An 18526-nucleotide genomic window follows, 5' to 3' on the forward strand; every position below is an offset into this window, starting at 1 on the left:
GACCCAAATCACTCACAATTGTGAAGAATCAATGAAAAAATTATTGCATCCAGATCTTCACCAAAATCTAATAACTTTTTGAGATGTCCTGCTCACAGACAGAGAGACAGGGGTGAAAACATAACCTCTGTCCACCTTCGGTACGTTTTCAACGGGACAATCAAATTGCCCATCAAACCAAAACCATAAACAGTGATCAGGCCATTGGTTAAGTGTTAAAAATGAAGAATAACGAAATAAAATTTACATTCAATGTCCACAGCTACTACTCTGCAAATGACAATGGCAAACAATAGCAAGAAAAGGTGAGCACTGTCTTGGGTACAAGGACCACAATGATTCATTGTATCTTTTTATTGGTTGTACTGTAATCACTTTTAGAGGAACCACCCAATGGGATATCTTGTTCCAAGCATGCAACACGTTCTTCTGACGCATCAATTTATTTGGGCAGTGTTTAGGCAACAGACAGCTGCCTCGATTGTTCCCTAAAATAAAAAAAATAATCTGGGTTATGTAGATGAAGCAAAAACATGTGTACTGCTCATGTGCATTTTTAATACATTGCGGTTATATCGCTCGAGTAATTCCAGCTGCACCCACCCTCTCACTAAAGGAAGAAAATGCCAAGATGGGTGGAAATTTCTTTTCAAAACTTGATCTAATTAAACCAAACTTGCACATGCACAATATTCAACGTGCCCTCATTAATCCCTAAAAGTTTCAGTTTCCAAGGTCAAATCCTCTTAGGGAAGTAGATGATACATGCAACACACTTTCCCTTCATTATCGAGAAATTTATTGTATCTAACACTTTCACAACTTTAAGAAATTGCATGCTGAATGAACAGACTTGGATATGCTCAATACATTACACGGTATGATGATGTAAGAGGTTGAGAACAATCCAAAAGATAACCATCATTATTCCTGAAGTGCTATCAGTCACATTGTCAGTTTGTTGTCTCTTCCATCAGTGTCCGTCTTTTGCATAATAAAAGGATTTTTCTTTTTTTTAGTGCCGAGTGTTCTGAACCTCCAGTATGTCTGATAGACACCTCCCAAATTGTGATGTCAATTGTCACAAAAGCCTCAGCTATAACATTGCCTAAGGGGGGAAAGGGGGGGTTAACAGGGGTAGAATAGATTATGGTTTTCGTTGGGGGGAGATGGTGGTGAACACCTATCTTAAAGACTTAGCGGGAAGGATAAGATTGAAGAGATTGCGGAAGTTGGTTCCACAGGCGGGGGGGGGGGGTGGGGGGAGAAGAACAAATGAGTGGAGTGAACAGTGATTCCGGATGTTGTGAGTTTGACCAGAAGGGGTTGCCGGCAGACTGCGTGCGCCATAGGCAGAGAGTTTGGGGAGCAAGGCAGGATGCCAGACTGAAAACAAAGCTCGAAATATGTCTAGAGAGTGACCCTGATTTTTGTTGGGTGACCCTGATCTCATGCTGACATTGAGGGCCTCCACCCATTGTCGGGAGAGGACAAGCAGCATGTCCAAGGTAGAGTGACCAAGTCTGAATCCAAATTGGTGATCTGAGATGAGGCTGTTAGAGAAAAGGAAGGATTTCATATCAACTGCGATGATGGATTCCAGAACCTTGTTGATGATTGGAAGTAAGCTGATAGGTCTGTAGTTAAAGGGATCGGTATTTGCACCTTTTGATGTAACGTTGTGATGTTTGCTAATTTCCATGCAGATGGAAAATGACGTCGGGAAAGTGACAGGGTCAAAAGGGCAGAGAGAGAGAAGATGTGCCAGAGCAGAACAACACGTTTTTAGTATATGTGAACTGACGCCATCCAGTCCAGTTGAAGAATCAGAGTCGAGGGTTGCACGAACCTTCTCCACCTTCTCAAGTGCAAAAGACACAGAGTCCAGGAGCAGTTGGGTGTGACTGGGTAATGAGAGTGAGGGGTTAGGGATAAGATTTGGAAGAAAACAGAATTGGGGCATTAGGCCTTCTCACGAGCGGCACATTTCCATTTCTGCGGCACTGTGGTGCCATTTCAAGAAAAGGAAGAAATGGAGGGGTTCATAATCCAGAGATAGACTGAAAAAGGCGACACCAAGTTTGAGGGAGGGTGTGGGTGGGGCTCTCCTGAGAGTGGACAAACACTTGCTGCAGACTTTGTGGAATGATTTGAGATTCCCTTCGGTCAGGTTTGCTTTTCAAATGCTGCTTTCAGAGCAACTGCCTCACCACAGGATTCTGTGCACTATGGGTGGAAGGGGAGGATAGATGAGATGGCATGAACCTGTGCGTAAGAGACAGCAGGTGTCTGTGGAAGAATTCCCAGGTTGAGTTTCTATCAGTGGCAGCAGATATGGGAGACCAGTCGTGAAGAGAGATGGCTGGTTTCAGTCCTTGTCAATCTGCCTGAGTGAACTTCCAGACTCGCCGGCACTGAGGCATCTTCTCTGAGAATAGCCAGCAAGGTATTGACTCCCACAAGCATATGATTGCATGAACCAATTGGAGTAGAGGAAGAGCAGGAGACGTTTACAAGGATATCTGTCATCATCAAATTTACAAGGGAGGATTTGCCATTGGGATAAATCTGGGCCGGAAAGTTCACACGTTGAGTCAGTCTCATGGAGTCACAGGAGTCCTTTGATGAAGGATCGAATAAAAGGGTGAAGTTTTGTCTTCTGATGGTTATGAGCCATGGGTGGCCATGGGTGCTCCCGAGGAGGGAGGTCACGTGGTGGTGTGGAGGACATGGGGGGCTTAGCAATGCAAATGCATTTGACATGGATGGAAGGTGAAGTTCTGGGTGGCATCGTGGATGTGAGCTGTAAGACAGGCATGGAGGGAGTTGATCTCAACAGCGGCTACTCAAGGGGTGAAGTCGGATAGATGGGTCGCTCGGATGTCGGTTTGGCTGGGCATGGTAGTGACCAGCCCACTGCCAGTGCCAAGGGATAAAAACCCAAGGAAAAAAAAAAAGGACAAGACCGAGCAGATGCTACTCGATAAGTGCAAGGCCAGTGACAAATCCACAAACGCTTATAAGCAGTGTGTTGGATGATGTATGTAGGTGACATTTGGGTTGATGGAGACTGTGGGAAGTCTTTCCTGGTACAAATGCTTGGAGGTGGTTCATTTAAGAGCCGTGGTGGACAAAATGAGGAAAGGGTTAACATCTTTGCTGGATTTGTCAGACGGTGGGGGATAATAGGTTGAAGAGAGTTTGTCGTGTTTGTTGGGTGACTCCATGATAGCTACACACGTCACTGGGGTGTGGGTAGCATGGGTGATGCGGCAGGTGTTAGCATGATGGGTGCAGAGGGTGTGGGTGGAATGAGGGGTGTAGAGGGTGTGGGTGGAATGAGGGGTGTAGAGGGTGTGGGTGACATGAGGGGTACGGAGGGTCAGGGCGGTGATAGGGGTACTGCACATGCTGTTGCCGTTGGCGGTGCAGAGGTTGCAGATGACAGACTGCCAGACTGGGTGTGGTGTGTGTAGATGAGCGTGCAGGTTATATCCTGACGCTGTGTGGGCCGTGCTTCCCCGCTAAACAGACCCCTGGTCACTTGCACCTGCTGCTGTGTTTGAGTCTGTGGATTAACTGCTAAAACCTATCTATCCAGTTTGTTCAAAAGATTTGTTCTTTCTTCCTTTCACACTTCTTTCTACTTTTTCATATTTGTCTTTATTCGTTCTAATTCTTGCTTTTTATTTTCTCCCTTTTACTCTCTATTCCTCTCTTTCATTATCTATCTCTCGGAGAATAAGTTAATTCCTGCAGAAATTTTTCTGTTAGGCTCAATCGGCTGCACCTGGATGGGTTTGAGGGTTGTGGAGTAGCAGCTGAAACCTGAATCCTTTCTCGGTTCCTCCTGATGACTCCATCTTTGCTTTTTAATGATAATTATTTAAGTTCCTTCTGATGATTCAAATGCAGTACAGTATTTGGTCTTCTGTTTGATTAAGGTGGGGTGGCGGGCTGTGCTTTGGTTGGGGGACTTTCAAACGGGGGTGAGGGCGTTGGGGTTGTAGTTGGTGTTGGGAGTGCTGCGGGTGCAAGAAGTGATGGAAGTGCTGTAAGTGTGTACAAGGATGGGAGTGGGATGATGGGGGCAGTGATGCATGTGTCTGAGATGGTGAGCATTGGATGGGGAGGGAAGGGATGGTGACCAGAGAGATCTTTTTTTTCATGGATAAGAGTACTTAATATGAGCAAATACCACCTATCGCTTTGCTGACAGGAATACTCAAGGGGGGGGAGATCAAGGGGGAAGAGTGAGGAGGTGGGGGGCAATAGAAAGGAGGAAGGGGAAGTTAGAGTGAGGAGGGAGGAGGAGTGAAGAGGGGTGGGGAGCGAGAATGGAGGGAGAGTGAGGAGGGGTGAGGGAGTGAGGAGGGGTAGAGGAAAGGAAGGCAGCAAGCGGTGAGAGGAGGGGAAGGCAGTTGTGCAGTGGAGCGTTAATTATGATTCATACCGTCTCATAAAAATGATTCTGTATAGAATAACAGTGAAGATGGAAACAAAATAATGTCTGAAATCCATTTTCTACCGGCCATACTATAAATACCACATAGAGACAGACACCGCCTGGACATGTCTGGAGATAAACGCAGTCCGGAAACAAACAACACCCAGATGCGTCAGGAGACAAACTCCCGTCCGGACACATCCGGAGACAAACATCGCCTGGATCCGTTCGGAGACAAACATCCGTCCGGACATAAAGAATGCCGAGACACGTTCGGAGACAAACACTGCTCAGACACGTCCGGAGACAAACCCCCGTCTGGACGAGTCCTTTGTGAAGCTGTCCGGAGACAAACACCGCCACGGCAGGTCCGGAGACAAACTACCTAACAAATGAAATGGAAGACCAAGAAGGAACCCGAAGAAGGAAAGAGCAAAGATGGAGTCATCAGGAGGAACTTTTATTTATTTATTTATTTATTTATAAACCCTACCATGCGAGGCTCGACCCCTGAAGGTAATGAATGATGCTGTTCATGTCATTCACTATTTCTGTTGAAGAATCCTTATGCATGGTTTTTAAGCCTTGGTGTTTTAGATCCCGGTGGTGATTGCCATGATTGGCGATAACCTTAACACAGAGGATCAGGGTTCCATTGCCTCGTCACCAGTCAACCAAGACTAAGGCGGCGTGGAATGTGGAATGTCCCAGTTTTTATGAATTAGTTTTCGTCTCATTTGTCCTCCCAACTCGGTGTAGCAAGATCACCATGCAGAAGTGCTGGGACAGTCTTGGGCAGTGGAACTGTCCCTGGGCTGTGGGAACAAGTGTCCAAGGAGCAGCTCTATTTTCACTTCACTTGGTGAAAGGTGATACATTTACAGAGCTCGAATCTGACAAGTTACTACTTCTTAGTAGAGCTTAGCTGTTCAGATATTTTCAAAATGTCATCATTCTTGAAATAAGCAGCATTAAAAGGATATATTTAACTGTTTCACAAAAATAAATAACAGTGAGTTACTAAAAATAAAATGCTTCTCAAATTTCTGAAGCGGAGGGAGCATTTCAGGCCTAAAAAAAGAAATGAGAAAGGGTAAGGCTATTGTCAGCACAAGCACAAAAATCGTGGTCATGGAGTGCTGGAAAATAAAGAAAGAAAAATGGAAGAGAGGATAGAGGAGAGAGGAGAGAGGATAGAGGATAGAGGATAGAGGATAGAGGATAGAGGATAGAGGATAGAGGATAGAGGATAGAGGATAGAGGATAGAGGAGAGAGGAGAGAGGAGAGAGGAGAGAGGAGAGAGGAGAGAGGAGAGAGGAGAGAGGAGAGAGGAGAGAGGAGAGAGATGTTGGAGAGGATAGAGATGAGAATGCTTCGGTGGATTTACAATGGAGGAGGCTATCTATTATGTGACCTGATTTTTTTGTCTTTGTTGGTCAAATGTATGTTTGTACAAGTGTAGAATTTATTTTAGAGAAATTGCTTCATGTCTTTGCTACATCAGATTACAGAATACTACTTTTGTCCAGTCTAGTTATCTTTCAATGATAATTTACCTAGCATTGACTGGAAGATAACGAGGTTGTAAATTGGGAAGATGCCATTCATCGTTTTCAGCCGAGTATGGAAAGTTCTATTTTTTTTTTTTTTTAAACAAATCAGAAATCGATCTGCAATTGTTAAAATAAATGCTCTGCTGCCTCTACTCTTCTGCAGATGATGTCAGAGTTACAGGAGAGGTGTGGGAGCGGGAGGGGGGATGGGAGCGTGAAATGATGGTCGGGAAAGGCTCTGGGGACAAAGCACCAAGGAACTACATCACTGTGGCCAGGTTGCACCTTCGGACTGGCTGATGCTAAATGGACCGTCTTGCATAAAATGATGTCTAAAATGTTATTTTTTTTAACCACACAACGAGGGAAAGTGTCTGAAGTGTAGCTGCACTATTCGTGCACTGTGACTGAAGTGGAGAAAGCGAATGTTGAAGATCAAACAGGAGTTGTAGTAAGAAAGAGAACATCTGGCAAAGAGAACATACATGTGCACCGTGCAGCTGCTTGAAGCTTACAATTGAAGGGAGATAGTTTCCTGCATACAGCTTTACCTCCTTCATGGTGACTCTTTGAACACAGTCTGAATCAATGTGGCAAGGATCAAGCTTCACCAGAAATGGGCACATTGCTACATCTTACTGCAAAAACCACGACTTGCATCTCAGTCTCTCCCCCCCCCCCCTCCATATATATGTGTGTGTGTGCACCGTCTATCGGAAGTTGTCGGAGGTCTCATCTGCAAGTTCTGGGGACATTGGTAGAGGTTGCAGATCCCAGAGTGGCTTTCCCAAAGGGTAGGCAAGTTATTGTTGGCACCTTGGCCAAATTCCAAATTCCTGCACTCAAATCAGACCTGCTCAGCCACTTCGTGAAAGACTTAGGCCATAATCATTCCCTGATGCTGACCCCTCAAGGTGGTGGTGATAATTGGGGCCGTCAAAGAAGAAGAAAGAATGACTTTGTGGAAGTTAACATTTGTATGTTTTAAGTTTGAATGAACACTTGAAGCATGTTCTTCCTTTGGAACTGCAATTGTAAAGGTGTGTGCAGCTAAATACATTTATTTTTGGAAATATTCTATACAAACACCAAAATAAGGTTGACAAAAACACAAAAGCCTTCTGTGTCCACGATATTTGTAATGTTTGCATGCTGTCGGCATTTGTGAAACGAGATATAGTCAAAATGATTTTTTTAAATGATGTTTTATGTGCAAGGGCCGGACCAAAGGTCACGAACATCAGCGGATTCCACATGTTTGTGCTGAATATAGTAGAACACGAGTTATTAGGGACATCCATCCATCTATCCACTCCAATATAAACACAAACACAGGCTCAGTGTATACACAGCGATGGAGGTCCCACAATCCATTGGGAAAAAATGGCTGTCAACGACATATAGTTTCACCAACATGCAGTTATCAAATTCCTCGTGAAGAACAACAACTCAGGTCCAGACATCTACGGATGATTGAGTCAGCTGTATGGAGATGCATGCATGGGCACTCGCGGTTTCAGAAGGTGGGTGAAACACTTCAAAGACAGAAACACACACTTTGCTGATCAGCCACCCTGTGGTCAGCTGAGAAGTACCACGACTGAATGCAATGAGCAGAATGTTCATGCGCTCATCAGTGAGGACCGAAGGGTGACAATTATGGAGATCGCAGCACAGCTTGGTAGAGAACACCACGCCATACAGGAGATGAGAGCGACCTTCCATGCATCCATCCATCCATCAGGAACATACTCTGTCCAGAGCATCGGTGCTGCCGAAGCAGTCTCCTGGACTATTGGGCACAATCCTGGACGGGTCGCTACTCCGACGCAGGATACTCAAAATGGCTCAATCATCCAGGCAAGCTGGTACTCATTTTGCCAACCTCGGAAGAATGACAGGTTGAGTCAACCCCACCTGGTATTAATTCAACAGCTGAGCAGGATTTGAACTCAGGACCCAGGGATCCCAAACCCACCACCCTAACCATAAAGCCAACACCAAGCATATAGCGACTTTGGAATATCGGAAAGTTTGTTCCCATTGGGTTCCCCGTTTGCTTACACAGAAACATAAAAACACATGCATAGATGTGTCATCACAGTTGTTTCAACGACATGCTACTGAGGGCGATGATTTCCTGTTCCATATTGTGACTGGTGATGAGACAGTTCCACCATTTTGACCCAGAAACCAAACAGCAAAGCATGGAATGGCATCACGCCACATCTCCAAAAAAGAAGAAGGCTAAAAGAGTACTCTCCGCCGGTAAAGTTATGGGAACTGTCTTCTGGCATGCCGAGGGATGCATGCTTACTGGTTGATTTCCTACCCAAAGGGGAAACCATCAAGGCGGCTCGCTACGTTCAAGAAACTGAAACGTGCACTTGGGGAAAAGCGCCTGATGAAAAAACTGTCATCTTTCAACATGACAATGTTGAATGACTTCTTTTGTACCTCACACTCAAAGAATGGAGCATATCTCAAACAATGGCGAGGAAGTGCTCCCCCACCCACCATACGATCCGAATTTGGACCCCTCGGACTAACATCTGTTCGGGTAATTGTAAGATCACATGAGAGGCCAGCACGATGAAAACAATGAGGCAGTCCAGATAGCCATGCGGAGCTGGTTGCAAAGTGTTGGAAGGGACTTCTATTACGGCGGTATTTTTAAGCTCGTGCAGCACTGGCAGAAATACGTGGATCATTCTGCAAATTTAGTAGAAAAGTCGTCGTTTCTCCAGTTACTCTTGACAATATCAGTTTTCTTACATGTACCTTTGTTTTACTGCACAATACATGTGCCCATGACTTTTGGCATGACCCTTGTCCAAGTAATGTTGCTGGAATATTCCTGTTTGATAATAAACTACAGCAAGCCCATGATGTCAAAATGTTGGGGCCCAGTGTAATGTGATGGATGTCCATCCAAATAATGATGGAATGGATGAATTGCGTGGGAGTGAAGGCACTGACTAACGGAAGCTAAAAGTATTACTGTATTTGATCCATACCAATCGTTTCAGTTACCGAAGTCACCTCTTCCAAAAGCTCAGTGGAGATAAGTATTTTATGAACACTGACCTGAGTAAGGGACATTGGCAGATACCGATGGCTGAGGATGATATGTGCAAGACAGCATTTGTGACGACAGATGGCTCTTACGAGTTTGTGAATATTCCAATTGGGATGATGAACTCAGAAGCCATTCTAGTAAGGGGCATAAGGACGTTGCTGGTTGGGATGAAAAATGATGACTGTGATATTGATGATATTCTGATTCATACTCTCACTTCGAGAGAGCACGTTTCCTCTCTCGTAGTTTATCATAATGATGTTGGATGTCTGAAGTCCTCCTCCTAAACCAGACCAAAGTATGCGATTGTGAACAACACCATGCACTTCATGGGTCACCAGATACAACAAAATTTGATGTGTCTCTGCAAGGACAATGAGAAAAGGATTACAGATGCACCATGGCCGACGACCAAAAAGGAGATATGGTCCTTGGTGGGTTTGACTGGATGTTAACAGGATTACACCCAAAATTACACAATAATCACTGCGCCACTTACATAATTGACCAGTAAAGGTAAACCCAGTAAGATAGTGTGGAGGAATGCTCAGGAGAAGGCCCACATGCCGTCAAGTACCTCATCAATAAACCTATCTTGAGAATAGTGGACCCCAGTAAGCCATTTTGCTTCAACCATTTCTGACATTAGCATTTGACCCAGTCTCTTACAGTCACATGATCAGAAACTCTTCCCTGAATTATGAACCAAGAGAAGAATGACTCATCCATGAAGAAGGAAGGGCTTTTTATGGTGTAGGGCACGAAGAGCTTTATGATACATTTCCATGGGATTGAATTTGTTTTGCAAACTGATCATCAGGTGCTCACATGAACCAGAATCCAAGAGGTTGAAGTCCAGGATAGTTTGCTTCATGCTGTTCAGCCCCTGCATGGTAATCCCCACAGCTGGATAGATGATTGGCCAACACAACTGCAATGAAGACCTCACAAGCTGTCACTGGACCCTGAGGAATCCCTGCCAAAAGGAACCAGGGAGACATGCTTATGTACAGTCACCTCAGAAAGCTGCAGAGCCCTGATGCAGAAGTGGGGATATAATTAAAATGGACCAACCAATTGTGACTGTGGAGAGATTCCTCAAACAACGGAGCATCTCCTGGATTGCCCAGTCTTCCCAGAGCCTTGCAGACCAGATGATCTGAAGGCTCTCAATTCCTGTGCCAAAGCCTGTTTTGCATTGGCTGGGAAAAGTGCAGCGACACAAAAGAGATCAGGTGGATATAGATAAAATTAAGTTTCTCAATGATGGAATCATGAGATGGGACATGTTTCCGCAAATATAAAGACCAAAGCTGTGAGAATATAAAATGTGGTAAAGCGGGAGAGAATGCAGAAAGATTAAGAGCGAGCCAATGACCTTTTTAGATACACAGTACCATATATGTCAAAAAGCACTGACACACACACACACACACACACACACACACACACACACACACACACACACACACACACACACACACACACACACACACACACACACACACACACACACACACACACACACACACCTATTAGTCCTGATAAAACACAGGAGTAAAACAGTGGATCATTTGTGTATAGCAAAATTGAGTAATAGTATTTTACACTGAGTCTGCTTAATAATTCCACAACAGTACTCAGGAACAAAAAGGAAAATAATGCATTGGCAATTGAGGTTTCAGTACCCAGAAATTTTGGCCTAAAGAAAGCAGAAATCAAGAAAATGACCAAATACCAAAATCTCAAAAATGAAGTGAAAAGATGCGTAAAGCTGAAGAGTGCGGAAATTGTGCAAGTGATAATTGGAGCAATCGGAATGATGAATAAGAACCTCACGGAACCCTTGCAAGCCACCCCGGGGAATATCACTGCAAGCGAACTGCAGGTCGAGGCCGTCTGAAGTTCAGTGACGATCTTGAAAAGAACCCTCGGAACAAAACTCTGAGAACACAGCTTGTCACACACCTGACTCCTAAATCTTCCAAACATATTTTCTGTTTCCACACTGTTCTCACGTAATTGTGAACAACTGCCTCTCCCTTTCATTGCAATAAACATATCAATACATGGCCCCGTCGTGGAATCACAAAACGATTATACGTCTGCATCGCTGAATGACTCAACCCACCTTGTGTAATGTGTAAAGGAGAAAGTTGTTTCCATGGGAGAATCAGTGACAAAACAAATGAGACAAGGGGAGGGAAGGGGAGAAACAACAAAATGAGGTGAAGAGAAAAAAAACAAAGCAGGGAAAGAGAGCATTTGAAAAAAAATAAAGAGGAAGTTAAGCTCTCATGGGAAAAGGAAATGAGCAAAAAATACGAGACGGCAAAAGACTGAGTTTTGCATTATGAGAAAAGGAATGCAAATTGAACTTGTACTAAATGGGGGAAAACAATATGTACAGTGTATAATATAGGAGGGTGTGTGTATATCTATCAATATATATATATATATATATATATATATATATATATATATATATATATATATATATATACATACATATATATGTATGTATATATATATATATATATATAGAAATATATATATATATATATATATATATAGAAATATATATATATATATATATATATATATGTACATATATGTAGAGGAAAATGGCAACTACAAACTAGAGCGTGGCATTCGGTGGAGCACACACCTCCACCAGGCTGAACAGTTTCCTTTGTGAATCTCACTGATAGGTTTGATATGGATCCGTACCTCAACTGAAATAAAATTGCCTTGTTATTGTCACCGAATCAACTCATCCACATAGTTTTTGTTACAAATCATCCACAACTCTGAGATGTAGTGTCATATATCGTTTTTTGGCCGCGTCTCTTAATGGTGAAGAATCACTTCTGAAATTAAAAAGAAATATTGGATCCGGATCCTGATCTTCATCAAAATCGAATCAATTCTTCCTTGTCACGCACCCAACCCATCCACCAAGTTTCCTCCGAATCCAGCAATAACGTTTTGAGCTATCGTGCTATAGAGTATATCATTTTTGAGGCTCTCAATGGTAATCAAGAATCACTAAAAAAAATTACAGTATCCATATCCGGCTCGAGATCTGGATGTTCACCAAAATCAAATCATTTCATTCTTGTCACACACCTAACCTCTCCACCAAATTTTACCTGAATCCATACACAAGTTTTGGAGATATTCTGTTCAAAAACAAAAAGACAAACAGACAGGGTGAAAACATAACTTTCGTCCACCTTCGGTGGCGGAGGAAACAAGGTGACTGTAAAATGAGGGCAATGCACATCAAAAAAAAAAAAATGAAATGGACAACATTGGAAATTTAGAAACACGCCTGCATTAAAATTGTTAAAAAACAAGGTTTGATTTAGAAAAGCAGGCTAATTAAAGGAACAATAAGATGCACTTAGGCAAACAAAGCAAATTTAAAAAAGGCATCAGCCACAACACAAAATAGGGCAGGGCCAGGGCCAAAGGTCACGGAGAATGCCAAAGTATCAAAAACAGAACAAACAATAATGTAGTGTGAACGCAAACACACGCCAGGGACAATGGCAACACAAATAGTAAAGGCAATGCCAACACACACACACACACACACACACACACACACACACACACACACACACACACACACACACACACACACACACACACACACACACACACACACACACACTGCAGACCAAGCACCGTGGGCACACCCCCCGAAACACACGGCGTGGGCACAGACCCCCGAAACACGTGCCGCAGGCAGAGCACATGATAAGTACAAATCGCACACGACAAGTACAGATCGCAGACCATGAACAGTAATTGCAGACCACGTGCACAGCAGCAGATCACATGCCACATACGTAGATCGCAGATGAGCAGCACAGATTGTAGACCATGCCCAATGCGCACAGATCACACATGATTGTACAGTCCGCAGACCACGAACACAGATCGCAGACAATGAACACAGATCGCAGACCACGAACACAGAACGCAGACCGCCAACACAGAACGCAGACCGCCAACACAGAACGCAGACCGCCAACACAGAACGCAGACCGCCAACACAGAACGCAGACCGCCAACACAGAACGCAGACCGCCAACACAGAACGCAGACCGCCAACACAGAACGCAGACCGCCAACACAGAACGCAGACCGCCAACACAGAACGCAGACCGCCAACACAGAACGCAGACCGCCAACACAGAACGCAGACCGCCAACACAGAACGCAGACCGCCAACACAGAACGCAGACCGCCAACACAGAACGCAGACCGCCAACACAGAACGCAGACCGCCAACACAGAACGCAGACCGCCAACACAGAACGCAGACCGCCAACACAGAACGCAGACCGCCAACACAGAACGCAGACCGCCAACACAGAACGCAGACCGCCAACACAGAACGCAGACCGCCAACAAAGAACGCAGACCGCCAACACAGAACGCAGACCGCCAACACAGAACGCAGACCGCCAACACAGAACGCAGACCGCCAACACAGAACGCAGACCGCCAACACAGAACGCAGACCGCCAACACAGAACGCAGACCGCCAACACAGAACGCAGACCGCCAACACAGAACGCAGACCGCCGGCACAGAACGCAGACCGCCGGCACAGATCGCAGACCGCCGGCACAGATCGCAGACCGCCGGCACAGATCGCAGACCGCCGGCACAGATCGCAGACCGCCGGCACAGATCGCAGACCGCCGGCACAGATCGCAGACCGCGGACACAGATCGCAGACCGCGGACACAGATCGCAGACCGCGGACACAGATCGCAGACCGCGGACACAGATCGCAGACCGCGGACACAGATCGCAGACCGCGGACACAGATCGCAGACCGCGGACACAGATCGCAGACCGCGGACACAGATCGCAGACCGCGGACACAGATCGCAGACCGCGGACACAGATCGCAGACCGCGGACACAGATCGCAGACCGCGGACACAGATCGCAGACCGCGGACACAGATCGCAGACCGCGGACACAGATCGCAGACCGCGGACACAGATCGCAGACCGCGGACACAGATCGCAGACCGCGGACACAGATCGCAGACCGCGGACACAGATCGCAGACCGCGGACACAGATCGCAGACCTGTGTATGTATATATATTGTTGTGGTTACCAAATTCGCAAACCACCATTCAGGTCCCGTAGGTGAGGTATCTCGGTAAGTACATGTGTAGTGAGGCCCAAACCCGTTGTCTAGTGGGAATACATGTCATTTATGCGTGCTGCGACTCTTCAGGATAGCCGTTTTTCTTTTACTATCTTTAATTTGGACCAACCGCCATGATTACCACCACAATCACAACATCAACCACCAACCACAACGCCGCTTCACCACAACCGCCACGACCTTCCCGTCACACCTCGCAACCGTAGCATCGCCACCGTTCTTGCCCCGCTGTGGGTACCGGTGTTGGACTCGTGCAGGGCGCGCGTCGAACAGCGTGTACAAAATCACGGATTTTGTGCTTCAAAAACGGATCAAAAACGACACACGCCCACTTTTTGCCGTCCAATCGGTGAGCGAGGGCGGGTGGCCCCGCCCCCAGGGCGATCGATATATGCAAATTTATGGATCAAAAAGCCTTCACGCCCACTTTTTCTCGGGCCAATGGGGAGCGAGGTGAAAGGTCGAAGGGAGGGGGTCAAAGATGAGAGGGCGAAGCTACAGGGCGGATAAAAGGACCGTGTTCGTCAGTAGACAAGGAGAGTCCAGAGGCGGAGAGTAGGAGAGTAGGAGAGTCGGAAACAGAGAGTCAAGACTTCGCGGGCAGTGGAGCTGCTCGTCGTGTGCGTTGGAGTCGGAACGGAGGGGACGGAGCTGTGGAAAGGCGGCGACACCAGACGAGGGGGTGCTCGCGTCGTGCAGGGAGCTGCACCCGAGGGAGGCCGACAGCGCGACCTGGCCGAGGTGGAGACGCTCGTCGCGGGATAATAAAGATCCTCTATACCCCGAGCATCAGCAACCCCCTCCTGTTTCCCCCCCGTGCTGAGATAGTGCGACCAAGGGGGCCCCTTTCCCACCCCCTACCAGAGACTGTCCGCGAGGCCCGCGGAGTTGAGGCGCCATCGCCGCTCCGCGTCTCATCACCAGACGGGTAGGCCGACCCGGTCTCGGCCTCAGGCCCGCCTCATCCTTGAGGGTATTTATTTTCCTTGGTTTTGGGTATGTGTTGTCGGCGCCGTCTGTGAAGTAAAATTGTATAAGTGTTGCCGTGTGCTCGGTAGTCGGTATTAGCTCTGCATTGTGTCTTCGCTTTTACATTTGCTTTTTGTGTAAATTGAATTGTGTTTTTCTTTTCTGTGTGCTTTTGGTGGAATTGTATATGTGTGCTTTCCGTTCATCGCGAATAAATGTGCTTAATGTTGAACTGTTTCCCGCTTCGCTTCGTCATTTCTCCCATTGAATCCTCATCTTGCTTCACGTAAAGGGTTGGTAGTGGGCTGAATACGCCCGATAATTAATCGAACCGTCGAGGTCGACGAATAACACCGCTCGGTTATCCCGATAGTACGGAACGGGTCGCTTAAGTGGCTCGTGTCCGAAGTCGACCTGCGGCGAGGTGCGATCGCCCGGTCTACCCTCCGCGTGGGTACTTAGGTAGGTCGAATTTGGCGAGCAACCCTATCCCACGCGGGGGCTGATTGGCTCGATCGTGGTGAGACCGAAAGGTCCACCCGTGACTGGTTCCCGGCGTTAGTCCGAGAGGGTCACGACTGGATTGTCCGTCCGGTGGGCGACGTGCCGCGATTCGAGTTACGTGGCCGTCAGCACGCCGGCGGGCGCGAATCCGCAACAATATATATATATATATATATATATATATATATATATATATATATATATATATATATATATATATATATATATATATATATATATATATATATATATATATATATATATAGTGTGTATTTGTGAATATGTGTGTATGTGTATTTGTGAATATGTATACATGCACATGTGTGTGCACACACGCACACACGCACACACGCACGCACACACGCACGCACATACACATACGCATACGCACACGCACACGCACACGCACACACACACGCACACACACGCACACACACACGCACACACGCACACACGCACGCACGCACGTACACACACACATACACACATACACACACGCACACGCACACACACACACGAACATGTGAGGGCTCCATTGAGCCTTGCCAAAATGCTGAACATGGAGTGTAAATCACCGAACAACATCGAGTAAGTCATCGGTCGAGCGGCACGCGCACACAAACACAAGCAACAAGTGAAAACCCGATCACGTTATCGATGGTGAATGTGATGGAGTCGCGGTGCAGGTTCTACTTCACCTGTTTGTATATTTATTTTTCCCTTTCGAAATGTGCTCTGCTTTGCGTCCTCTAGCTTTTCCTCATCGACGCCATCGTGTCAACCAGCGCACCTCCGAGCTGGCGGAAGTGGCAGTGCGCATGACGTCATCGCATCGTGAGTAATATGACGAGTTTCGTTTGACTGGTGTGATGAGGGTGAATATATATTTATATTTATATTTATATTTATATTTATATTTATATTTATATTTTTATTTTTATTTATAATTATATTTATACTTATACTTATATTTACATTTATATTTATATTTACATTTACATTTATATTTATATTTACATTTACATTTATATTTTTATTAATATTTATATTTATATTAATATTTACATTTATATTTCATTTATATTTATATTTATATTTATTGGATCACGAAAAAATATTTTCAAGAAAAAAATAAGTGACCACTATATTCATTATTGTTGTGTGATTGTCTGTCTGTCTGTCTGTCTGTCTGTCTGTCTGTCTGTCTGTCTGTCTCTGTATGTATGTATGTATGTATGTCTGTCTGTCTGTCTGTCTCTGTATGTCTGTGTCTGTCTGTCTGTCTCTGTATGTATGTCTGTCTGTCTGTCTGTCTCTGTATGTCTGTGTGTCTGTCTGTCTGTCTCTGTATGTATGTCTGTCTGTCTGTCTGTCTCTGTATGTCTGTCTGTCTGTCTGTCTGTCCCAAGCATAGCTCTGTGGGTTTTGATCCGATCCTGATAAAATATTGGTGGGAGGTTTATATCATGATATAGTTGTGTTTTCCTGAAAATGGGCGTGGTGTGCCCATTATGGGCGGAGCCACGCCCAAAAAAACATGTGTTTTTAGGGGTAGCCGATTTCAATTTGCATCTTTTCCGAGGGGTTTGTCGAATCTGGCAGGGGTTTCAGTTTTTGGTGAGCCCAATGGCACCTGCATAGCCCCACAGAGCTCGATTTTTCATTTTTGTCCCAAGGTCAAGGTCACAAGGTCACGAACTTAGAAAATTGTGAATTGTGTTTTTAGGGGGTAGCCAATTTCAATTTGCATCCTATCCTAGGGGGTTTGTCGAATCTGGCAGGGGTGTCGGTATTTGGTTAGCCCACTGGCACCTGCACAGCCCCACAGAGCTCGATTTTTCATTTTTGTCCCAATGTCAAGGTCACAAGGTCACGAACTTAGAAATTTGCGATTTTGACATAAAAATATATTTACATTTACATTTTCATTTATATTTACATTTATATTTATATTTATATTTATATTTATATTTACAATAATATTTATATTTATATTTACATTTATATTTTTATTTATATTTACATTTATATTTATATTTATATTTACATGCGTGTCTTAGGTGAGAAATATATACAGATATCCAGATATATTATGTGTGTGTGTGTGTGTGTGTGTGTGTGTGTGTGTGTGTGTGTGTGTGTGTGTGTGTGTGTGTGTGTGTGTGTGTGTGTGTGTGTGTGTGGGTGTGTGTGTGTGTGTGTGTGTGTGTGTGTGTGTGTGTGTGTGTGTGTGTGTGTGTGTGTGTGTGTGTGTTGGCAAATATACGTATGTGTGTCTCTGTCGTGTAATTGGTTGTTATTCCCATATGCAGGTTTCAGAAGGTCGGTTTTTTTTCAAGAAGTTTTCTTGTTCTCAAAGTTTTGTTCCGAGGGTTCTTTTGAGGATTGTCACCGAGCCCCGGACGGCTTCCAACTGCAGTTGGTTTGTCGTAATAATCCCAGTGATGGTTTTTATGATCTCAGTGGGGTTCTTCTTCATCATTCCTATCGCTCCAATAATCACTGGTACAATTTCCGCACTCTTCAGCTTCCAGGATCTTTTCACTTCATTTTTGATATCTTTGTATTTCGTCATTTTTTTTGATGCCTGTGTTGTTTCGAACAAAATTGCTTTGTTTTCTATGTTCATTCTCGATGGGATCATTAGGTCATACATGAGTGTGACTTCCTTGTTCTCATTTATTGCTTTTGGTTCATATTTCCATTAGTTTTGTGGAACTGGGATATTGGGACTTTTGCAGATATGCCAGTGGATTACTCTCCATACATTGTT

The 18526-nt window shown here is 45.1% G+C and overlaps 1 protein-coding gene across 3 annotated transcripts in view; it reads right to left on the reverse strand.

Annotated features, from left to right (window-relative positions):
• The window catches only part of LOC147024094 (protein phosphatase 1B-like), a 136978-nt gene extending 120380 nt beyond the window's left edge, over positions 1–16598 (reverse strand). Inside the window, exon 1 of one of the 3 annotated variants that reach the window (XM_085890287.1) lies at positions 9909–9930. Coding sequence is in view for 1 of the 3 variants with exons in the window: in XM_085890288.1 (XP_085746414.1) it covers positions 9909–10081 (173 nt within the window). In the remaining 2 variants the exon portion in view is untranslated. Of the gene's footprint in view, positions 1–9908; positions 10469–16451 lie in introns of those variants that run through there. The other 2 variants (XM_085890288.1, XM_085890289.1) reach the window with 2 other exon arrangements.
• Between the last annotated feature and the right edge of the window lie 1928 nt (positions 16599–18526).

Source organism: Eptatretus burgeri, chromosome 7 (genome assembly GCF_056783735.1).
Source record: "Eptatretus burgeri isolate ZD-2024b chromosome 7, Ebu_testis_v1, whole genome shotgun sequence".
Classification (NCBI taxonomy): Eukaryota; Metazoa; Chordata; class Myxini; order Myxiniformes; family Myxinidae; genus Eptatretus; species Eptatretus burgeri.